Source organism: Narcine bancroftii, unplaced genomic scaffold, assembly GCF_036971445.1.
Source record: "Narcine bancroftii isolate sNarBan1 unplaced genomic scaffold, sNarBan1.hap1 Scaffold_301, whole genome shotgun sequence".
NCBI lineage: Eukaryota > Metazoa > Chordata > Chondrichthyes > Torpediniformes > Narcinidae > Narcine > Narcine bancroftii.
This window is the reverse complement of record NW_027212038.1, coordinates 248532-273568: the sequence shown is the minus strand read 5'-3', so window position 1 is coordinate 273568 and position 25037 is coordinate 248532. Positions and strand designations below refer to the sequence as shown.

General features: G+C 41.0%; 1 protein-coding gene across 1 annotated transcript in view; it reads left to right on the top strand.

The window, feature by feature from the left end:
- Positions 1-23726, top strand: part of LOC138750904 (F-box/WD repeat-containing protein 1A-like) — a 33440-nt gene extending 9714 nt beyond the window's left edge. Inside the window, exons 7-11 of the mRNA XM_069913031.1 lie at positions 9931-10049; positions 11373-11483; positions 14310-14388; positions 18850-19038; positions 19796-23726. Coding sequence (XP_069769132.1) covers positions 9931-10049; positions 11373-11483; positions 14310-14388; positions 18850-19011 — 471 coding nt within the window. The 3' untranslated portion in view covers positions 19012-19038; positions 19796-23726. The remainder of the gene's footprint in view (positions 1-9930; positions 10050-11372; positions 11484-14309; positions 14389-18849; positions 19039-19795) is intronic.
- The last annotated feature ends 1311 nt before the right edge of the window (positions 23727-25037 follow it).

The window sequence follows — 25037 nt, the reverse complement described above, 5'->3', positions numbered from 1 at the left end:
GATACCAGGGGTTTTACTGTAGTTTTAAAATTTTTGTGATTATGTGTACAACATTTCTGATGGATTTTTAAATTTAGAATTTATTTTTATAGCTTGAATTTAAATCCACCAGATGACTATTAAATTTTAAATAACATTTAGGCATACAGCACGGTAACAGGCCCATAATTCCCACAAGCCCGTGGCCGCCCCATTATACCCGAATAACCTACAACTCCAGTACGTTTTGAATGGTGAGAGGAAACAGATGTGCCTGGAGGAAACCCACGCAGACATGGGGAGAAGGTGCCAAATCCTGACAGATAGGGCCAGATTTGAACCCCAGTCGCTGGCACTGCAGCAGTGTTGCATTAACCACTGTGCTAACCATGCCACCAAAGTGGTGGACTAATGATATTAAACCCATCAAACCAATGCTGCCTTTCATAGCAATGCCTTTCCTTTTACATATTTTCCTATTCTGTATCATGCCCATTAAATTGACCTGATTCTCAATCACTCACCAAGTCCAAGTAATAAACGTTATCCAGTGAACCGACCAACCCATGGGACTCAGATGTGAAAGGAATAGAGCATCTGGGAAAACCGATACAGCCACTGGGAGAATGTGCAAATTCTGTTTGGGTGGTGCCCAAGGGCAAGGTCAAACCCAATCACTGGAAGTAGCAGCACTGCGTACTGCGTCACCCAAACCCATATTCTCTAATGTTAATCCAGGCCTCAGGACCTCTAATTTGTAAACTAACCAGGGTGCTGTTGCATCCCATTCTCGTACTGTCCTGAAGATATCGATGTACTATGTTCAGCTCAATCCAATCTCCTTTATCTGGATATCATCAGAGAGAGGCATTCAGTGCAGAACAAAACCTTTGGCTCCAAATGCCAACAGTCCTTTTAAACAGCGTTTGGTCCAGATCCATTGAAACTTTTCCTATCTGTAACTCTGTCCAAAAGTGTTTTGAACTTCACAATCGTACCTGCTTCTAAAGCTTCCTCTGGCCGCTCATTCCAGAGACATACTGTCCACTGAGTGGAAAACGTTGCCCCTCGTGGAACAAGACTAAGATAAGAGGACGTTCTGATCTGAAGCCAGTTCATCTGGCTTGCAATCTTGTGAGGCTTCCCTGCGCATCCAAAAACTAAATTTGCATATCTCTGTAGGATAGACCGATTTGTAAGCAAATTATAACTTTTGTTATAATGCATCACATTATCACTTTGTGACAGCATGGTCCCAGGTGTCAATCAAGCCTATCTCATATGGTTTAGTCCAGCTGACTCATGCTGCCCAACGTGGACTCCAGAGGAGTCTTATTAAAGGGGCGCCACAGTGATTCTTTCTTTCATTTGAAACTGGAACCTAGGTCTCCATTCATGTCAATAAGTCGACTAAAGAAGAGAGCAATGATGAGTAATTGTTTGGTAAAGTTCAAAGGATATTGCTTAAAGCTGGGATTCTGAGGTCCATACACACCCGCAAGCAGTTAATTCACCATGAAGTATGTCTGAAGTACTTCAAATAAATAGATGAGGAATTTTGTGACATGTTCATGACAACAAATTCTGATTTTGGGTTTTACACCCCAAAGAATTTTGAAACTAATAGTTCAAGTTTATTATAATTATCCAATTGTATAGGTACAACTGGACAAAACAGCATTCTTCATCCTCAGTGTAAAAACATACATAGAGATGACACACACATTTATATGCAGTACTGTTATGAGCCCAGAGGACCACAAAACCCAGCAGCAATAGATATTCACCAAGACAAATGGGTACTTAAACAAGAGTTGCTTTTATTTATCTTTAAATAGGAAAATAGAATCAAGCTTTAACATCACTAACTTACTTAACCTAACTTAACTCCCTTCTAATTCTAAGCACATGTGTGTGTGTATAAGTTCAGAAAAATTATTTGTTTCACAGTCCAATCTCACTTCTCATTCCTCCAAGTTCACTGGTTCCAGGCAATTCTTATACTGTGCACAGAATTTAACATTTATAAAGTTCACCGGGCTTTTTTGCATGAAAGGTAAATGGTTACTGCTCAAGAAGGGTCTTGATGGTTTTCAGAGAGATTTGTTGTTCCAGGACCTCCACAACTGATGTATTTTCATCAGTCACGCCAGTGTCCTGCTGACGAAACTTGCCCCTTCAGGGTTCTCCAGATGATAACCTCTTTCTTTCAGGTCCCCACAGAGTTCCTTTTTGTTTCACATATTGCAAGTGAAACATTAGACTGCATGAAAAACAAGGGCTTTGACCAGGCCATCTTCCAAATGGGCTTTTCAGCTTGTCCTGTACTAGTCCCAGCTACTTCTGCTGGCTGTGACACTGTGTGTGTGTGTGTGTGTGTGTGTGTGTGTGTGTGTGTGTGTGTGTGTGTGTGTGTCTCTCTCTCTCAGAGAGAAAGCCTGTTTGACTCTCTCTGTTTGCAAAACCACATGACCTTACAACAGCAAGCTCTCTTCCAGACAGCATCGGCTCCAGCATGCTCTTTCATAGTTGCCTTTGGTACACAACAATCCAATAGTGAAGTCTCTTGAGCATTTTTCACAGCTCTTGGAAAAGCTGTGTAGCTGATATGTCTAGCAGGGGCAGAGCTCCAGTATTTCAAATAAGATCTATTTTAAAGTGTTTGTATGTGGCCTACTCTAACAAACCTTTTCCAATTTATCTCCCAAAAACATCTATATACTCTGTCACATCTTCGCCCTTTAAAAGAATTTAACTCTTGAGTTAAAATTCAGTTATACCTTAACTGTCTTTAAAATCGCTAACAAAACACAATATATAACATGTCGTAATAAAGTAAACCAATGTTGAGAATATTTCTATACACGATTAATTTTAACATCTTCACAAACAATCTGCTATCATATTATTTGTACCTCTGATATGATTAATTTGCAGATTATATTATAATATTAAACTCTAGTTTAACAATCTTCTGTTTTTATTCTTCATTTTATTCAAAAACACCAGAGGATTGTGGTCAGTAAATATTACAGTTGGTTCTTGAGAGGTATCAGAATTCCGCAGTGCAAATATGATAGACAGCAGTTCTTTTTCAATAGTGGAACAGTTCCTTTGATGAACATTGAATTTTTTTTGAAAAGAAGGCAACTGGATGGTCAATTTCTTTATGTTTTTGCAATAAAACTGCACCTGCTGCTCCCTCACAGACATGCTCCGCTAAAGAAAATAGTTTGTCAAAATCAGGAGATTTTAACACAGGGCAATGACATAGCATCTCCATTAAATTTTCTAAAGCTGTATGACAAACTTTAGTCCACACAAATTTCTACCCTTTCTTCAAAAGATTGGTTAAAGGAAGAGATACCTCAGCAAAATTTCTGCAAAATTTCCTATAATATCCTGCCATTCCTAAGAACCTTCTCTCTGCTTTCTTGTCATTTGGAATAGGAAACTCAGAAATTGCATTCACCTTAGCTTAAATAGGTGCAACTTTGCCATGACCCAAGTATATTACAGTGGCATTTTCAAATTGAGTTTTTGCTAAATTAACAGTTAAGTTTGCTTTAGATAATCTTGCAATTTGTCCAATTCCCTTAGATGTTCTTCCCATGTGTAACTTTTAGTGACCAATCATCTATATGCGTTAACCCTTGGATTACCGAATTAATCATCCTTTGGAATGTTGCAGGGGTATTTTTCATGCCAAAAGGTAACACATTATACTCATATAAACCGGATAGAGTTACAAAAGCCAAAATATTCTTTCCTCTCTCAGTTAAAGGCACACACCAGTAACCCTTCAACAAATCCAACTTAATAAGAAATTTATCTTTCCAAATTTTATCAATACAGTCATCTATTCTCAGAATAGGATAAGCATCTGTTTTAGTTACTGAATTAACTTTCCTGTAATCTGTACAGAACCTAACAGTTCCATCTGGTTTCGGTACCAGAATACAAGGAGAACCCCAATCTCAGTTTGAAGGTCTAATAATATCATTTATCAACATATATTCCACCTCCTGATCCATGATTTAACTCTTCTGAATGTTTATTCAATATGGGTGTTGTTTTATGGGATTTGCTTCTCCCACATCTACATCATGGTAAATCACTGATATCCTTTTTGGAACATCAGGGAACAAATATGTATACTTCAAAATTAATTCCTTCAACTGCATCTGCTCTTGTGACTCAAGATGGTCTAACTTTTCCTCCAAATTTTCCAAAATTGCTAAGTTAGACAGTCACACAGGAACCATGGTTTCTTTAGGGTTACCCTCACAAGATTCTGTTTCCATAATCTTATGATCTATAACTTCCCTGACAACAGCTAACACCTCTGATACAGATTGTTCTCCACTACCCTTATCCTCATAATAAGGTTTCAACATATTTATGTGACAAACCTGAGTTTTATTCCTTCGATCTGGAGTGTTAACAACATAGTTAACATCATTCAATTTTGATTTAACTGTGTATGGACCAGAAAATCTAGCTCTCAAAGGATAGTCATGTGATGGAAACAAAATCAAAACTTTACTTCCTGTCTTAAAATTCCTCACTTGAGCTTTCCTGTCAAATAAATGCTTCATTTTACCCTGAACCATTTCTAAATTCTCTTGAGCCAAAGTCCACACTTTTTGTAACCTATCTTTAAATTTAGAAACATAATCCAGCAAATCCAACTGCTCATCCTCATTAACCCACTGTTCTTTTATCAACATTAAAGGTCCTCAAACCTGATGTCCAAACACAATTTCAAAAGGGCTGAAACCTAATGAATCCTGCACATCCTCCCTTGCTGCAAATAACAATAAAGGAATAACTTCATCCCAATCTTTTCCAACCTCCAGACAATAAATCCTCATCATATTTTTAAGAATAGAATGAAATCTTTCCAAAGCTCCGCGAGTTTCAGGATGGTACCCAGATGAAGTGATCTGTTTATTCCCAACTCATAAATCAACTGCTGAAACAACCCAAACATAAAGTTAGATCCTTGATCACTCTGGATCTCTTTAGGTAGTCCAAAAACTGTGAAAAATCTTTCCAGAGCCTTTACCACATTTTGGCTTTACTATCTCTAAATGGTATAGCCTTTGGAAATCTTGATGCTGTACACAAAATTGTTAATAAGTACTGATTCCCAGACTTAGTTTTCGGCAGGGGACCTACACAATCCACAATAACCCTAGTGAAAGTTTCCCCAACCACAGGAATAGGTTGCAATGGAGCTACTTGAGGACCCTGGTTAGGTTTCTCCACAACCTGATAAAAATGACATGTCTGGCACCAATTTACAACATCCTTACGCAAACCTGGCCAGAAAAATTGTCTCAAAATCTTATTCATGGTTTTATTTACACCAAGATGACCACCCAAAGATGTACTCTGGGCTAGATTTAAAATTGAATTCTGATAATTTCTCGGATCAACCACCTGATGAATCACCCCTCCCCCGTGCCCCCCCACCCCACTCTTCATTAGCAGAAATATCAAGAGTTCTCCATTTTCTCATCAACAATTCATCCTTCAAGTAATATCCACAAGCCATTTCTTTAATCTCCTGTTCAGTTACTGCTTTGTCCCTCAAGTCAACAAATTAACTCTTTCTTTGGTAAAGAGAAATCCTTACTCTCACAATTACCCTGCTCTTTCAAAACTACTTCAAAACTATTGTCTAATAAAAACGAGACACCCTGCATGGGTAACTTTGAAATTACTTCTACTACAACAGATCCTTTAACTAATTCTGAATTTAGCACTATGTTGTGAAGAGATATTGACTCTACCTCATCTCCAACTCCTTTAATCAAAGTTGTCTCTCCTATGTCAGTCCTTTGATCCAGAGTTAAAATACTTTCCAACAACAATGACTGAGCAGCCCCCCAGTATCTCTCAGAATTTTAACGGGAACCTGTGATTCTCCCTCCTATACTGAAACAAAATATCTGGCACAAAAGGTTTGAAAACATCCATGACCTTCTTACCAGGGTTTGGAACATCTGCTCTCCTTAAATTCCACTATTTGAATATATGCTCTGGTAAAACCTCCTTTTGTCATCTCTTTTTAAATACTAGACATTTTGCAATAACATGACCAGGTTTACAAAAATGACATACAAATCCAGAAATTCTGTCCTTTCCCACCATCTTTTCTCTTTGCATTCTCTCCAGACTTAATTTCAGGTTTACTAGTCTGCTCCACAATAACCTTCTGAAAAGGCTTATTAATCTGTTCCACATTAACTTCCTGAAAATGTTTTACTATTCTGAAATGTACCTTTGTGAATTAGGGCAAATTTGTCCGCTAATCTAGCCGTTTGTAGCCACGTCCCCACGTCTATCTCATCCAGGTATAATTTAATCTCCTTTGGGACACACCTTTTCATTTCCTCAATGAATATCAATTCTCTCAATCTGTCAAAATCATTGTTTATTCCTTTTCAGGTGCATCAATGGTCAAAACATACAGATTGCTTCAGAGAAAAATCCATATAAGATTGATTCCATGTTTTCACCAAATTCCAAAATTTTTATCTATATGCTTCTTTTGCCAAATCATCAGCTTTAAATACTACTTGTTTAACAGTATCATAATTTCCCATTTGCTCTGTAGTCAAGCTAGAGGATGCAATTTGTGTTTTTCCCTTCAATACACTTTGGAGCGTAAGGGGCCATTTTCCCTTTGGCCATCTTGAGCTCTCATTAACCTTTTGAAAAAGATGAAAATATGTATCTATATCTCCCTCATCAAAAGGAGGAACTAGATTTACCTCTCTACTCACCAAAAAGCTCTCCCCAGGAGTTACAGCCTCATTTCTCTTACCTCACTCCATTTCAATTTTTATCTTCACTAATTGAAACCATCTGTCCCTTTCAATCTTTCCCAAGTCATATTTTCTTTGTCTTTCATCACCCACCCTCCATTTTCAGCTACCTCTAAATCATATTTCCTCCATTTTTCAGTTTTCTCTGTCTCATGTTTCCTCTGTTTCTTAGCCTCTTCTCTTTGTTTTTCAGCTTGGTCTGTCTCATATTATCTCCAACACCCTCTATTTCTCTCTTTCTTCTTCCATCCTCAATCTCTCCAATTCCAATTGCAATTCAATAGATCTGTCCTCTGGAAAATTTTCTAAGTCCTTCTCAACAAATTTTCCCTCATCTATATAATATTTCATTGTAATCCTCTATACTTGTATTTTCCTCATCCAATGCATAACTTCAGTCAGTTTTAATGCCTTAGAAATAGCCATCAGTTCCTCTTTCCTCTTGCTCTGCAGCTCTGCAGGTGATGGCTGTGACAAAAATGTATTAACATCCATTGCTGCTGTTTTTCCATACAAGCTTTAAATTAGCTTGAAAAAAATACCAATTAACTAATAAATCACAAAAACTCCAATTTTCAAATCGAACGGACAAGTCCCCATAAAATGTTAGAAGAACACAAAAACCCAGTAGCAATAGATATTCACCAAGACAAATGGTTACTTAAACAATAGTTGCTTTTAATTATCTTTAAACATTAAAATAGAATCAAACTTTATCTTATCACTAATTTACTTAACCCCCTTCTAATTCTAAGTGCACATGTATGTAATGTGTGTGTGTAAGTTTAGAAAAGTTCTTGGTTCACAGTCCAATCTCACTTCTCATTCCCCTAAGTTCACTGGTTGCAGACAATTCTTATACTATGCACAGAATTTAACATTTATAAAATTCACCAGGCTTTGGTGCTTGAAAGGTAAATGGTTACCGCTCAGGAAGGTTCTTGTCTGTTTTCAGAGAGAGATTTGTTGTTCTAGGCCATCCACAACTGATATACTTCCATCAGCCACTCCAGTGTCCTGCTGATTTAACTTGCCCCTTCAGGGTTCTCCAGGTGATAACTTCTTTCTTTCAGGTCACCACAGAGTTCCTTTTTGTTTCACTTATTCCAAGTGAAATATTAGACAACCAGTCCTCTCCTCTTTCATGAACCACAAGTGTTTTGACCAGGCTGTCTTCCAAATTGTCTTTCCAGCTTGTCCTGTTCCAATCCCAGCTACTTCTGCCGGATGTAACACTGTCAAGTGATCTCTGCCCCTCTCTCTTTCTCTCTCTCTCTCTCTCTCTCTCTCTCTCTGTCTCTCTCTCTCTCTCTCAGAGAGAAAGCCTGTTTGACTCTCTGCTTGCAAAACCACATGACTCTCTTACAACTCTCTTCCAGACAGCAGCGGCCCCAGCATGCTCTTTCATCTGTTGCCTTTGGTACACAACAATCCATTAGTAATGTCTCTTGAGCACTCTTCAAAGCTCTTGTAGCCGATATGTCTAGCATGGGGCAGAGCTCCAGTATTTCATATAAGATCTGTTTTAAAGTGTTTGTATGTGACCTACTCTAACAAACTTTTTCCAATTTATCTCCCAAGAACATATCTATATACTCTATATACCCTGTCTCAGTACATATATCAAAATAAATAAATATTATTAAATAAATTGTATGAGCAGCTCATCAATCATTGGACAGTCTCACTGCTGGTGGGAAGAAGCTGTTCCTCAGCCTGGTGGTGCTGGCTCTGATCCTCCTGTATCTTTTAGTAGTAACTAGAATATGCTGTGTGCGGGGTGGTAGGGGTCCTTAATGATTTTGCACAGTCTCTTCAGACAACGATACCGGTAGATCACGTCAATGGGGAGAGGGAGACCCCAGTGGTCCCCTCTACTGCTCTTATGATCCTGTGGATTGACCTCTGATCCACAGCTCTATAGCAACCATACCACACTGTGATGCAGCCAGCCAGCTCCTGGAGAAAGTTAACAGAATGGTGGCCAGTAGCCTTGCACGCCTCAGTCTTCTCAGGAATTGCAGTCACTGTTGCGCCTTCCTGACAAGTGAGGAGATGTGTGTCCATGATAGGACACTACTTAAATGGACTCTGAGGACCTTGGTACTCTCTACTTTCTCTACTACCAATCTATTAATGTGTAGTGGAGGGTGATTATCCCTGAAGTCCACAATCATCTACTTTTGTCCATGTTGAGACAAAGATTGTTATTGCACCATATCATGAGATTTTCCACATCTTTTCTGTAGCACAACATGTTGTTGTTGCTGATGAGGCCAGGAGCTGGATCTGGCAGTGCAATTATGGGTCAGAAGCGGGCTGAGCATACAGCCCTGAGGTGTGCCAGTGCTCAGAATTATGGTTCTTGAGGTTCTGTTACCAATCTGGACAGACTGTGGTCTTTCTATTAGGAAGTCCAGGATACAATTTATAAAGTAATAAACTCATCAGACAGAGCATCCAATTTTGGTTGAGGAACAATTATTGATCTATAATTTGGTTTCATCCAACAGATGAAATCTCAGTATAACTCTGAAGTACAGCATTTTAACAATACAATATACACTGTTATTCCCTCAATGCTGCTCTGGGGTCATCAGCTTGCATTCTCTCCCTCAGTATTTAAAGAGAGAACTTTTCTTCACCTGTGGAAATGATCCATAGGTCCTCTAGAAGAAATGGTATTCCTATTATATTAGAACTCTTCATGACAGGATACAAAAATGCAAATTGATAAAGTGGAAGGAGTGCACTCAGCCCCTCAAGCCTGCCCTGCCGTTCACCATGATAATTTCTAATCTGCCCCAGACCTCTACGCCTCCACTCTGCCAGTCCTCCTTAGCTCTCAATTCCCCCATCTTTCTACATTTATTTTCCTTCATTTCAATTACTTATAACAATCTGAATATTTTTAATAAACCCAAATGAATCACCTATAGTTTTCAGCTTAAAAATCCATTCTTCCATATTTCTTCTCAATCAATAAATTTATCCAGGTTACTTTGTTCTCTTAATTCTTTTAAGATGAAATTTGGAATCTAAACTATTCCCTCATTGTGTCCTGTGTCTACTTATAATAACATCCTTGTCCATAACCCCCACAACTCTCATTTAGGTGTGGAACACTGGATCCTGTGAGTTTGTCCGAACGTTAAACGGACACAAGCGAGGCATCGCATGCCTGCAGTACCGGGACAGGCTCGTGGTCAGTGGTTCCTCGGATAATACAATCCGGTAAGTCTCTTGGGCATTTATTGCAAACTGTCATCCCCACCAAAACAGGAAACTGCTGGTTTGGCCATTTCTAATAACAAATGTCTTCAGGTTACCACTTGAAATGTTTATTTTTAGCAGAAAAGGGCAAGTTTTATCACCTTTCACGATCTTGGAACGTCTCAAAGCATTGGAAATGTGATACTGATTTGATAACTATTCTTAAAGATGCTGAATTGGGGATAAGTATGAAGAGACGAGGACAAGCACTGTTTTCCAGTAATGGCCATGGCATCTTTTGCATCCATTTATAAGGACAGAGAGGCCACACTTCAGTCTCATCTGAAGCTGAGTATTTCCAAAGATGTAGGATTCACAGGAACGGTAAACGATCTAATTGTGCAACTGTTTTCCAGAGATGCAGGAATTTCCAGGCACGTCTTGCTGTTAAACAGAAGGAGCAAAACCACATTAATCTCTTGCAAGTTGGATGGAGTCAAAACTTAGGAAATGTTCTCCGATGGTTTACTCCAAGTTAACCTGTTATTTTCTCCTGTTTATCTGACAATTTAAGAAATCTCAACCTTAAAAACATCTTCAAAATATGAAGTCAAACAAAATCTGACATCAAACCATGTCATTGGGATAAGAGCTGACCAAAAGCTCTAACCCAGGGGTGGCCCTCCTTTTAATTTTTAAGTTAAACATATGGCACAGTAACATGTCATTTCGGCCCACGTGTGTAGGTTAATTGGACTCATGGGCCGAAATGACCTGATACTGTGCTGTACCTCTAAATTAAAAATTGAAAGTTTGGCCACTCCTGCTCTAGGTAAAGGGTAGGGTTTCAAGAGCTCTGGAAGAGGGGAGAGATGGGGTAGAATAGTCTCCACAGCCGATCTACCTTTGGTTGCAGATCCCATTTACCAGTACCCTCCTTTTTAATAAAATACTGTGGCATTGCAAATAGTGTAGCTGTCTCATGGCTCCAGCAACCAGAGTTCAATCTCGACCTCCAGCACTGTTTTTATAGAGTTTGCCTGTGGCCATGTGCATTTTCCAAAGGTGTGCTGATCAATGGGCTGCAAGATGTCCCTAGTATATATCTGAGTAATAAAAAGGAGAGGTGGTGAGTTAATGAAACGATGGGGTGAATAATTTGCAATCAGGGGAAGAATGTGATTGCTCTGTGCAATGGCATTGACTCAAAGAGCAAAATGGCTTCCTGGTGTTTGGTCGGGAAATATGGAGACCCCTGCTGGGTTTGGAACACGATTTGTGAGCTTTTGCAAATGTGATTGGACATCAGCTTCAATTTCGACCCCTCACCTCTCTCTGCTGTAGGTTATGGGACATTGAGTGTGGTGCTTGCCTGCGGGTCCTGGAAGGTCATGAAGAACTGGTTCGATGCATCCGTTTTGACAACAAACGGATAGTTAGTGGAGCCTACGATGGGTAAGTAAAACATTCCAAGGAACTTCATAGCCAATCAAGTACAGTAAACTGGATGTGCAAAATTTTCGGATGCTTGAGACTCACTTACAATGCAAAATGTAAAATAATTTAAAAAATATCAGTATTGTAGTCCTTAATTGTGTAAAATTCTCTTTAATCAGGTAATTACCTAACTTTAAAAATTTAAATTTATATTTGAATACCTGTCGCTAGCGCTATAACAGCATTTTGCTAACCGTACCGCCATCGTAATTAACTCCCTCTCCCAAGTTTACATAAAGCCTCACTTAATAATATGCTAATAAAGACAAAATCTCTTACTAAGCAGGGATAAGGAGACGCTTTAAGAGAGTCACCTCAACAGCGAGCAGCATCAACCAGCTCTTCATCCTGGGTGACCCCATTGCTATTTCGCACAACTTTATTCAAACAGCTGCTACGAGCAAAGCCCAATCAAGGCCCTCCGCTGGCTGAATATTTGCTCTCACCTTCACCAAAGGGTTATGTGTTACATCGGAGACATTTAAGTTTAGAATTGTAAACTTATATTTAATTTTTTTTTTCTTTTTTTTGTTTGTTTATTTTCCTCAAATTTTTTGCCAGTTGCTTGAATTCCGGATAGAGAGGATTTTATTGTAGTTATTAAATTGTCACAATTATCATGCAGGAAAAAAAGTGACTTGTTTGTTGACAAGCAGCAGTGAGAAAGTAAACAGATCAGATGAAGTGATGTTCATGTGGTCCCTCCTGTTTCTCCATAAACTATACAGATGGTACCAGGGGAAGCACACTGGCCAAAGTGAAGTATCTATGTATAGTGGAGATCCCAACAACTTAATTATTTAATACCTTTCACTGCAGGCTCTTCCTGGGAATGCTTCTGATAAAAGCACAGGTCACTCCTGCACCAAACTCCCATGCTGACATGTCTATCCATGGCCTCGTACTGTCCCACCAAAACCACCTATAAATTGGAGGAGCAACACTTGATTTTCTGTCTGGGCACTCTCCAGCTGGATGTCTCTATCATTAACGTCCAGATTTTGCTAGCATACTCTCCCTTCTCCCTCCCTTCCCTTTCCCTCTGTCTCATTTCCTCCAGCTATTCATCTCCTCTCTCCATTCACCAGCCATCTCCCTCCCCCTGACTGGTGGTGTGTCCTCTCTTCCTTATCCACCTATTACATCCTGCCTTTGGCACTGTGCTCCTCCCCCTGCCTACATTTGCTCTTACCTTGATGAAGGGTTCAGGGCCAAAATATTGGTTATGTATCTTTAATTTTGCTGTATAAAGTGCACTTTTTGAGCATTGTCTTTTTACTTCAACCAGGGTGTCTGGAAACTTTCATGTTTCAAGATTTAATTTATTGTCATGTGATTTAAAAAGTGTCATATTAAATTAAATTACCTTTTGTTTGCTCTAAAGCGGACAGATTTGCCTTCAGCAAAAATTGCCTGAAGAGCCTCTTAGTCAGTGAAAGAGAAGCAAAAGAGATTCCCGCCAGAATCACCAAGTGTCTGAGGATTTACCTCCAGTGCTCCCACAGCCTCCCCAGCCACACAGACTCCAGTCCAAACTTTCGGCAACCCAAGCTCTAGTTCCACAATCAGGAACTCTTCAGCACCCTCACATCCAGTTCTGATAACTTCAGCCAGTCTTGAGCCAGTGTCCAGCAGTTCGCCCCTGGTGTGAGTCCCTTGACCACAATCTCCAGCCCACAACTTGCATGGATTCCTCTCCTCCAGTCATCAACAGCACCGCCACCTGTATATTCCTCAGACGCAAAACCCCTGGTCTGCCGCTATGGTTATCAACCTGTGGGTTGTCTCCTCTGCTTCTTCTCATACCGGCTGTGGTCACCATGTTTTCTGGTGCCCTGCACCAGTCCGCCACTTCCCCAGAGTGTGCAACTTTTTGGCTGTTGCCGATCATAAGCGGCACCATCTTGGACGCAGACCACACAGTCGGAGGATTTTAAATAAAATTACTATCCACTCCTTTAATCAACCATTTAAAACCCATGTGGAGCTGACAGCAGTCAGACTGGGTGGTTGGACCCTGTGGGAGCGCTGTGTCTTCACTCCCTGCTCTCCACAGGTCCGTACCAGCACTGTCACTGTCATTACAACAGCTCCAACGGTGCCATCGTTTTTTTTTCTTGTGGAAGTAAGCAGGTGACCAAATATTTGGCTTGGCATGGAGGTCAAGGTGTATCTTTGATGAGAAAACGGGGGAATTTGGAGCAGGAATTCCTGAGCACATTGGCAGTGATGGCAAAGCATTGGGAATTAGAAATGATCAAGAGGTCAGAATTGGAGGAGTGTAGAAATTTTTCAGCTTGGTTGGGAGGAGATTATAGAGGTTTGGAGGGATGAGTCTATGGAGGAACATGAACATGCAAGAATGGAGGCATTGGCCAGACAAGAAGCTAGCCTGGGTCGCTTTGGAAGCAGGGCCTGACGGATGACAGGTCTTGGCATGTTAGGTCACAGAGGAGGTGCCAGCAGTCATTGATCTAGATTCCTCCATCTATAATCTTGCGTTTTTTCAGCTGTCATTGGTTTGTCATGTGGTGGGCTTCAAGAGTTGAATGGAGCAGTCAATCCATGCTCCGCCATCCTGGAACAGTTAACACCAGCTGAGCTGCCAGACCAGCATTCAGCCACTGGACAAGATTCCTCCTGCCCCCCTGGAGGATTTTAGGCAAAATGACCATGCATGGTCAGGCAACCTGCTGACGCACACACAGGGTGTCTCTGGGCCGTGGTCAGTCAGTGCAGTGCTTTAATTTAATTTGATTGATCTCTTTTTTTCTTGTTTCAAAGCAAAATTAAGGTTTGGGACTTGGTGGCTGCATTGGACCCCCGATCGCCAGCTGGGACCCTTTGCTTGCGGACTCTAGTGGTAAGAACTTCATGTTCCACTTCTCAGGAGTTATCCCTTAAACCCATTGGACTCTCGAGCAAACAGCACCTCCAGCTCAATTCCTTTTACTGAATCAAATTCCCCTCTTAAAGTGTGTACAATCTGGATAATAGCAAAACTATTAGCAAACAGATTGGCCGACTGTGTACCAAAAATAGTAAAACAAGATCAAACTGGATTTATTAAGAAAAGATGAACAGCGGATAATGTCTGTAAGTTCATTAATTTAAATCCATGCTGTTCAAGGAAATAAGATACCAACAATGGCTGTTGCTTTAGATGCAGAAAAAGCCTTTGACAGGGTAGAATGGAATTATTTATTCAAAGTATTACAGAGGTTCAACCTACCAGAAAAATATATTAATTTGAATAAAGCATTATATAATGGACCATTAGCGAAGGTGACAGTAAATGGATATTTATCGAACCAATTTAAATTAAGCAGGTCAACTAGGCAGAGATGTCCACTTTTTCGCTTTATCAATAGAACCCTTGGCAGAACTGATAAGAACAGAAAATAAAATAAAAGGATAAAACTAAAGGAGGAGTATAAAATCAGTTTATTTGCAGATAACATCATAGTATACTTAACAGAATCAGAAATATCAATAAAAGAACTACGTAAGAAATTGAAGGAATATGGAGAAATATCGGGGTACAAGATCAACGCAAATAAAAGTGAAGCGATGCCAATGAATAATGCGGATTACACAGAATTTAAGAAAGAATCACCATTTAAATGACAAACACAAGCAATCCAATACCTAGGTATTAGATTAGATAATAATTTAAGCCACCTATACAAATTAAATTATCAGCCATTAATGAAGAAATTACAGGATGACGTAGAACATTGGAAAGAATTGCCACTAACATTGATTGTAAATTGCATTAAAATGAATATCTTCCCAAGGATACCTATTTCAATCGTTGCCAATTCCCTAATTGAGAAATTCTTCAATGAACTAAAGAGAATAATAAGGAAATTCTTATGGGGGAGGGGGTGGAAACCGAGGATAGCATGAAATAAATTTACAGAGTGGTACAAACAAGTGGGTTTGCAGTTACCAAACTTTAAAAATTATTATAGAGCAGCACAATTAAGGTATTTATCAGATTTTTATCAGACAAGGGAAAAACCAAATTGGACTAAAATAGAGCTAGATCAAATAGGGGAGAAGGTACCAGAACATATACTTTATGTGGGATGAAAAACTGGTGCAGTATAAAAGTTCACCAGTACTGCATCATTTATTCAATATATGGAAGAAGATTCACTTAGAAAGGAAAAAAACAAATTACCAAATACCAAAATTATTATTGACGCAAAATCAACTAATCCCTTTCACAATAGATAACCTTTCCTTTAGAGAATGGGAGAGAAAAGGAATTTAAGGAATAGAATTTGTTTTTTTGGGAAATAATTTATTAACATTTGAACAAATGAAGTACAAATATGGAATAACTCATGGTACAATGTTTGCATATCATCAACTGAAAGCCTACTTAAGGGAGAAATTGGGAAGCAGACTGAGATTATCAGAAGGAAGCAGCTTTGAATATGTGATTACAGAAACAAGGTTCATAAAAAGATTTATAACAAACATGTACATCAAGCTGCAAGAGAAGGAAAATTATGAAATAAGCTATAAACCCAAACAAAATTGGGAAAAAACATAAAGATAAAAAATGAAATATGGGAAAAGTTATGCTCTGGAACTATGAAGAATATAATAAACACGAGGTTACACAGATTATATATCACGCCCCAAAAGTTAAAAAAATGGGATCCAACATTATCAGATAGAAGTTTTCACTGTAAGAAGGAAATGGGAACAACAGTACATGCAATTTGGGCATGTGAGAAAGTGAAAAAGTTTTGGGAAGATCTAAATCAGGTATTAAAAAAAAATCACAAAAATCAACATACCAAAAAAATCCAGAGATCTTTCTTCTAAGTAATATAAGAAGTAAAGAGTTAGGCTTCAAGCTGGATGAAGCGCAAAAAAGATTTATTATGATAGCCTTAGCGATAGCAAAAAAATGTATAATGTCAACTTGGAAACCAGAAGAGAGCCTTGAGAGTACAGCAATGGTATATGGAAATGAATAAATGTATTCCATTGGAAAAAATAACATATAATTTAAAAAATAAAGTCACATTATTTGAACAAATTTGGGAACCGTACATGGAACACAACAGAGAGGGCCTACCGCGGACCTCCACCCCCTAAAATGATAAAATGGTAAGAAGACAAAATGACTTGATCCAGTGTGTAAAAGTAGATGACACATTTTTCTTGTTTATTTTCATTGTGTGATGACATTGTTTAATGGTTTTATTGTATTGTATATGTTGAACGTTTAATGGGTTTGGAGGGGGGTGGGAAGGGGGAAGGGAAGGTAGGGGGGACAAAAGGGGAGAAAATGCCACTATATATTTAAGAGGGAAATGTTTGTATGTATTTTGATTGATATGGTTCACAGTGTGAAAATTTTTTTTAAAATTTAAAAACAAAAGTGTTTACAATCTGCAACCTTCTCTGCACAGAGGTGCTCCAGTGAGACCGGATAACGAGTAATCTCTTCTTCTCGAAGGAACGATGCTCTTTGTTATGGGAAGGGAGTAGATTCAGAATTATCGTCATGAAATTCATTGTTTTGTGACATTACAGTGAAAACATTTAAACAACCTTATGAAATAAATAAAAAATAGTGCAAGACAGTCAAAGTAAGGCAATGTTTATAGTTAATTAATCATTCAGGAATCTGATGGCAGATGGGAAGAAGCCGTCCTTGTGCTCATTTTCGCTGAGTGCTCACCTTCGGGCTCCTGTACCTCCTTCCCGATGGTAGCAGAGTGAAGAGGGCCTGGCCTGGGTGGTGGGGGTCCTTGAGGATAGAGGCTGCTTTCTTAAGACACCGCCTCTCATAGATATGATAAATGATGACTGGTGGCCATGACTTCACAAGCTGAATTCACAACCCTCTGGAGTTTTTTCTTGACCTGAGCACTGGAACCTCCATACCTGACACTGATGCAACCAGATAGAATGCCCTCCATGGACCACCTGTAGGAGTTTTCAGAGACATACTGAATCCCCTCAAAATCCGCATAAAGTATAGCCGCTGGCGAGCCTTCTTCGTGATTGCATCGACGTGGAGGCTCCAGGATTCTTGGAGATGTTGACACCCAGGAATTTGAAGTTTTTAAACCCTGTCCTCTGCTAAGTTCTCAATGAAGTCTGGTTTGTGTTCTTCTGATTTCTTCCTGAAGTCCACAATCATCTCCTTGGTTTTGCTAATGTTGAGTGCAAGGTTGTTGGTGTGACACCCCTCAACAAGCTGATCCATCTCCCCCCAGTGTTGGTGTGACACCCCTCAACAAGCTGATCCATCTCCCTCCAGTGTTGGTGTGACACCCCTCAATGGGCTGATCCATCTCCCCCCAGTGTTGGTGTGACACCCCTCAACAAGCTGATCCATCTCCCTCCAGTGTTGGTGTGACACCCCTCAATGAGCTGATCCATCTCCCCCCAGTGTTCGTGTGACACCCCTCAACAAGCTGATCCATCTCACTCCAGTGTTGGTGTGACACCCCTCAATGGGCTGATCCATCTCCCCCCAGTGTTGGTGTGACACCCCTCAATGAGCTGATCCATCTCGCCCCAGTGTTGGTGTGATATTGTCATTTCTGATTCTGCCGACAACTGTGTGTCATCAGCAAGTTTATAAATAGCATTGAAATTGTTCCTAGCCACACAATCACAATGTTCACTTCAGTTGAAATGACCAAAGGTGATTGTATCGGAAGATAATGTCAGAAGAATCAGCAGGTAGTTGCCCAAAGCTTTTGTCTATCCAGTCTAAAATACACCTCAGCCATGGGTTATAGTCATACAAATGAAAAAACTCCTTCAGCCTGAGTTTGAGAACTGAGTTTGTATTGACCATCAAGTGCCATTAACACCAGTCCTACACTAGTCCTCTAAAACTATCCCCATCCTCTAGGATTCTGCTCCTCATCTACACACTAGGGGCAATTTACAGCACCCAATTAACCTACCAACACAAACATCTTTAGGATGTGAGAGGAGTCCAGAGCACCGGGGGAAACCATATGAAAACTCCACACAAGGCAGCACCAGTGGTTGGGGTTGAACCTGAGTCTTGACCCATTGTACTCCAATGACCCCCCCACTGGGTGGGCACTTCTGCCTGATGAGAAAGTGCAGTGTGACGATTGTGAATCTAGAACCTAATGTTTGGTCTATTCAGGTTCTCCGATAGAAGTGGGGAGAGTATTGCTCATCACTCAATAAGCCTTGGATTTAGTGTTTGTGTGATCTCTCTCTCTCTCTCTCTCTCTCTCTCTCTCTCTCTCTCTCTCTCTTTCTCTCTCTCTCTCTCTCTCTCTCTCTCTCTCCCTCCCTCTCTCAGGAGCATTCTGGGCGAGTATTCCGGCTTCAGTTTGATGAGTTCCAGATAGTCAGCAGCTCTCACGATGACACCATCCTGATCTGGGATTTCCTGAATGTGCCCTCTGAGCAGGGTGATGGTTCGCAATCGTCCCCCCGCACCTACACCTACGTGTCCAGATAGATGGAGGCTCTGAGCAGACCAGTAATGGTAAGGAGTGTGCGTGCTTCCATCTCTTTGAAGGCATACGGGGAAACTGGTGATGTGGTAATCCTACCCGGAATCCTTGACAAAGCGAATTGGTTCCATCGCCACTGTCCACTCCCCTCTTGCAGTGTGGCCTAACAGCAGATCATAAAAGCTGGCAAATTCCCAGTGCCCTCCTCTGCTTGGGACAAACTTCCCAAATAGGTGAAAGGTACAGAAATTTACCTATGACTTCAATTTACTGCAAAACACCTAGACCCACAACCAGACTTATCACACATACAGACAAACAATACATACGTAGAACACGTATTCGTCTACACAAATAAATAAATATTGTTTTGTAGATATGAGAGTCTGGGACGGTGAATGTGAGCAGTTCTTTTGGATGTTCAGCATTCTCACTGCCTGTGGGAAGAAGCTGTTCTTCAGCCTGGTGGTGCTGGCTCTGATCCTCCTGGGTCTCTTCCCCGATGGGAGCAGCTGAAAGATGCTGTTTGCGGTGTGAAAGGGCGGGGGGGGGGTCAATGATTTTATGTGCCTTCAGGAATACAAAGGTTTTGTCAACCTCTTGTGTCTCTCCCTCCACATTATTTTCCCACAACCTAGGAACTTTGCATCCACTTTGAAAAGCAAAGATGTTCCCAAGGCAACAGAGAATGACCACCGTGCAGGATTTGGAAGTTGCCTGATAAAGACTAAGCCAACACCTCTGCCTCACCATTTGATGTTTTATTGACATTTTTCTTTCTATCTCTAGATTCCCACAAGAAATCCAGCTTTTAGGCAGTGAACCTGCAACAAACCTGAGCCACACATTCATACAATGAAATTATTACATTGAAGGGGTCTGTGAGTCAGTGTGGCATTGCTGCCTGCTGAGTGAAGAGTGAGAGCATTTTTGAAAGAGGAAAGCCCCCATTGCCACCCCTGCCTCACACATACATCATTGCATCAGTGAAGGAAGTTTAAATTCGATCTTCAACCATCGCGAAGTAATCCAGCCCAAACAGTTAATTTTGTAAATTTGCAAGGACTGAAAACTTGAAGGAACTTCAAAGACAGAACGCTAAATAGAGAATCTTTGTAAAGGGAGGTGTCAGAAGGGCCGCAAGGAACTGGTGACTGCTTGTGAAGTGACCATATGTTTCTTTGCACTTTCCCTTTGTGTTCCTCTCCAGCCCTCTGTTCTTCGATAGAGGTCCCAGTGGTACTGAGCTCCACAGAGCAGAAGATCCCAGGTATCAACCTTAGTCTCTTTCGGCCCTGGAGGGAAGCGGGGGGGGGGGTGTGGGGGTTTGATTCATGCAAACAAAATCAACCTACTTTGAAAAGTTATAGAGCTCCTACCATCTTTCTCGCCATCCTCTCCCAGGTAAATGCAGATTCAAGCCTTCAACCCGGTAAGGCTCAAAATAAAATGGTGCTGCTTTGCATTGGAAGAGGGGCTCCCTTACTCCTATGACTAGTTTGGAGTGCAAAGCAATGTGTGTACCTCACAAGTACAGTGGATGGAGCTGCACTTTCATTGATAAATCTAGCTGTGTCTTTTCAAAAAGCCATGCCAGAAATAGAGACTTGTGTGAATTTGAGTGAAGTCTCTCCGATGCTTGAAAACCCGAGGGTTGGCATGAGTCAGGGATTCACCTTGCACCTGGGACCTGTGGCTCAAACTCTACTACAGTTTGGCCATGCAGCCGACTGACTGCAGCTAGGATTAAAGAGCAGATACGCTGCTGGACCCCTGAAAGCTCCTGGTGAGAAGACTCCTGCCATGACCCTATCTATACCCAAGGACTGTTTAAATGACTGGCCCTGGGGCAGTGACTGGTATGTGCACACCAGCCAAGAGCAAATGTATTGAAAACAGGCACACCAATCGAAGACAACAGTGTAGATCTGTTCTCAGTGATGTTTCAGTCCCTACTAATAAGTTGTATATTTGTATGTCATCACCTTCCTTCTGAGAGCAGGGGAGGTATTGTGTTGATTGAAACCAATGTGCAATTTTAGTTACTTTTGTAAAGCTTGTGTAATATATAGCACCTTCTCTGTTTCTTCATGCAGTATACATCTTGCCTTTCAGGCTTCAACAAACTCTGGGACTCTTGATGTTGAAACCTCATCAGTATCTCATGAGGATGGGCTCAAGCTGTGAGAGAAGGGGTTCAGTTGCTCTTGCTACTGTCTCTCTGTCTCTGTCTCAGTGTGTGTGTATGTGTGTGTGTGTGTCTCTCTCTCTCTCTCTCTCACCCACCTGCACACCCCTTCCTTCTCTGTTACTTCAATATGGTAGGGTCAGTCTCACTGCATCCAGTAAGAAAAATTGGGAATGATTTATAACAACAGTTACCACTTTCCATCTCCAACCTATGGAAACAGTGGCATTTGTGGCTGTCCCTCGCCCACACCTTTCTCCACTCCAAGCCTGTATTCCATGATTTCTGCAGTGACTTGGGTTTGAGGGGGCAATTCATTCTCTGCATGACAACAGTACAGTAAAGAAAGCAGTAGATCCTGGAGGACATTCATCCCATCATCGCACAGCCAGTATTTACCTGGGTGATGGAAGAACTTGTGATTCAGGCAAAGGTTAGCACTAAACCAAAGGTGTTGCTTAGACCCAGTTCTCTTCTGAAAGTTTCCCCTATCAATTCTACAAGGCAGATAGTTAAAATCTATGCTCCCCAAACAATGTGTTCACTACACATCAACATGGTCAAACAGTTGTCGTGAAGACCAGACCTCCATGGTGTGCCCAGCCTGGCTTAATTTTTATTTTGGATTCCAAGTTCTCTTTTTATTACTTGACTCTGGCTTTGGTAGTGAATTGTGCTATTTTTCTACACTTTCTTATTTTGTTCTGTGGATTATTTATGTCATCTTTTTTTAAAAAAAAACAAATGCAATCTTCAAGAAATGTGGTTTGTGATTAAATTGCAATTTATCATTCCCCTGACTTGCAAGGATATCGAATGTCCACATTTTTTTTTTAGACAACACTTCAAAATTTTGGCCTGAGGTTTCTACCTCCATTTAAATTGCCAGTAACCACACTGAGGACTGCTTTTCTTTGTTCATTTTGACTGGACGATGGCTTGGAACACAGCTTCTCTGCTTGAAGGAGGACTATCCCATTTCTTTGCCTGACTCAAATACTTCAATCTGGAAACCTTTTCTGCATCATCAAGTTTATTAACCAGACATTTTGCTCCTGTTATGGCACAGCCTTTGCTCTAGTTTACAAAGTCCAATGATCCAGTCCTGTCCTGGTACTTTCAAAAATTCATAAACTTCAATTCCCAGGCTTCAAGTGACAGTCCTTCCTTCAGGAATGGTCTGGAAGCACATTAGGTGGAAATGTTTCTCATGAATCATCTGTTGGCTTTAAGGCAGGTCAACATCCTTAGTTGTGTCCTCTCCCATATGTGCAAATATTTTCTTATCATAATGTGGATAAAGTAAAGGTGCAGAAGATTTATTCATTTGAAACTGAAAGTTATGTTAAGTTGGAAAAGAAAAAAACATCATCTCATTGTAACATTTGTCACTCAATTTTCTATCTGCATAATTATGTTTCTGGATTTGTTTTAAGTGATTGAATAAATGAACCTATTCAGGTGGGGGGGGGGGGTGGAATTATTATCTTTTCAGCAACCCAGTTTTCTAAAGCAAATGGGTGACCATAACCTATCTGTTCTTTAACCAATGATCACAAGTGTTGGCAATAGAATCATTGAGTAATGAAGCAAAAACTCAGCAGGTCAAACAGTATCCTTTATATAGCAAAGATAAAGATACATAACCAATGTTTCAGGCTTGACCCCCTTCTTGAAGGTATGAGCAAAATGTAGGAAAGCTGCCTGGTTGGAGGGTAGGCAGGCCCACTGGCAGGAGATATTAGGTTGATATGGGCACACCAGCAAGGGGGGTGGGGGATGGCTCCATGAATGGAGAGGAAAGCGGGTGGAGAGCTGAAAGAAAGAAGAGAGAGGGATGGGGAAGAGAGGGAGAATAGGGATTAGTCTAGCAGAAACTGGAGAAGTCGATGTTAATGCCATCCAGTTGAGAATGCCCAGACAAAAGTGTTGCTTCTCCAATTTATAGATGGCCTTGGTTTGGTAATGCATGGGGCCATCGACAGGCATGTCAGCACACGAGTGCGGCACAGAATTGAAATAGTTGTCCTCCGGGAGATGGCTGTCATTGATTGGCAGAGCGACGTTGCTCAGTGAAGTGATCTCCCAGTCTGTGTCCAGTTTCTCTGATGTAGAAGCCACAATAGGAGCACCGGATGCAGTAGATAACATCCATAGATTCACAAGTGAGCTGTTGCTTCACTTGGAAGGACTGTTTGGGGCCCTGAATGGTGGTGAGCAAGGAGATGGGGGCACATGTGGCACTTTTTGCAGCCATTGGGGTAATTGCCAAGGGAGCAATTAGTGGGAAGGGGTGAGTGGACATGGAGAGAGCAGTCCTTACAGAAGGTGGAGAGGGTGTCTGGTGGTGGGATTATGTAGGTGACAGAAATGATAGAAGATAATATGTGGAGTCTAGTGGGGTGAAAGGTGAGGTCAAGGGGAATCCTGGTTTTATTGTGTGTAAGGCAGGAGGTTCCCAACCAGTGGGCCACAGCATGTTTCCATGTGGGTCTTTAAAAATGTTAAATAAAATACTTTAAATTAGATAAAGATCTGTTTCTTACAGAGCTGCCTTTGACTTGAAAATATTACTCAGTCATTGCCATTAGTGGGCCATGGCATGTTAGCCACATGGGCCTTAAACTGAAAAAGGCTGAGAACCATTAGTCAAGGGGTAGAGGGCCCAGGGAAGATATGGTAGGAAATGGTGGAGATGCAGATAAGGGCTGAGTTGATGGTAGTGGAGGGGAAGTCACAATTTCTGAAGAAGGAGAACATCTTGGAATATCTAGACTGAAGTCCTCATCTTGGGAGCAGATAACGACAAACAGAGGTATTGAGAGAAACCTTGCAGGGAACTGGATGTGAAGTATCATGGAACCCACTACTTTGTATGTTTATAAAAAACCCTACACCTGATGTCGCCCCTAAACTTTCCTCCCCTCACCTTGTTAAGATGTCCTCTGGTGTTTGAGGAGTAAAACATGAAAGTCTGCAGACACAGTAATTGAAGTAAAAACACAAACCTGGAGAAATTCAAAGTCAAAAAGAGTTATTTCTGTAGCAAAGAAAAAGAGACATAGCTAACGTTTTGGGATTGAGCGCTTGATCAAGGTATGAACAAAATATAGGCAGATGCCCATGCCCAAACAAAATGTGTGGGCAGGGAGTGGAGCACAGTCCCACAGGCAGGAGGTAATAGGTGGATAAGGAAAGGTGCACCAGAAAATGGGGTTGGGGGTGGCTCTGAAAGAGGGAAGGGGTGGAAAGCTGGAGGAAAGAAGAAAGAAAAGGATAATGGGGAGTGGGCTAGCAGAAACCAGGGAAGTCGATGTTAATGACACCAGGTTGGAGAATACCCAGATGGAAAATTAGGTGTTGCTCCTCCAATTTACGGGTGGTCTTGGTTTGCCAAGGACAGACACGTCAGCCCACGAGTTAGGTGCAGAATTGAAATGCTTGGCCACTGGGAGATTCCTGTCATTGTTGCAGACAGAGCGAAGGTGCTCAGCAAAGCGATCTCCCAATCTGCATCCAGTCTTTCCAATACAGAAAAAAACTAAAACACAAAATACTGTAGAAGCTCAGCAGGTCAGTGTCCTTTATAAGTCGGAAAGGTTTTTCAGGCTTGAGCCCTTCATCAAAGTATGGAAAAATGTCAGCAGGCATCTGAGCAAAAGAGTAGGAGAGGGGATGGGGGTGGCAAAGGTAGGAGATGATAGGTAGAGAAAGGAGGGAGGGGACTTGATGTAGAGAAGAACTGTTTGATACTCTCGCCCCCGGAAGAAGATGCTGGCTATCCACTTGGAAGGACTGTTTGGGGGTACCAAATAGCCATGATGGAGAAGGTGTGTGTGGAAG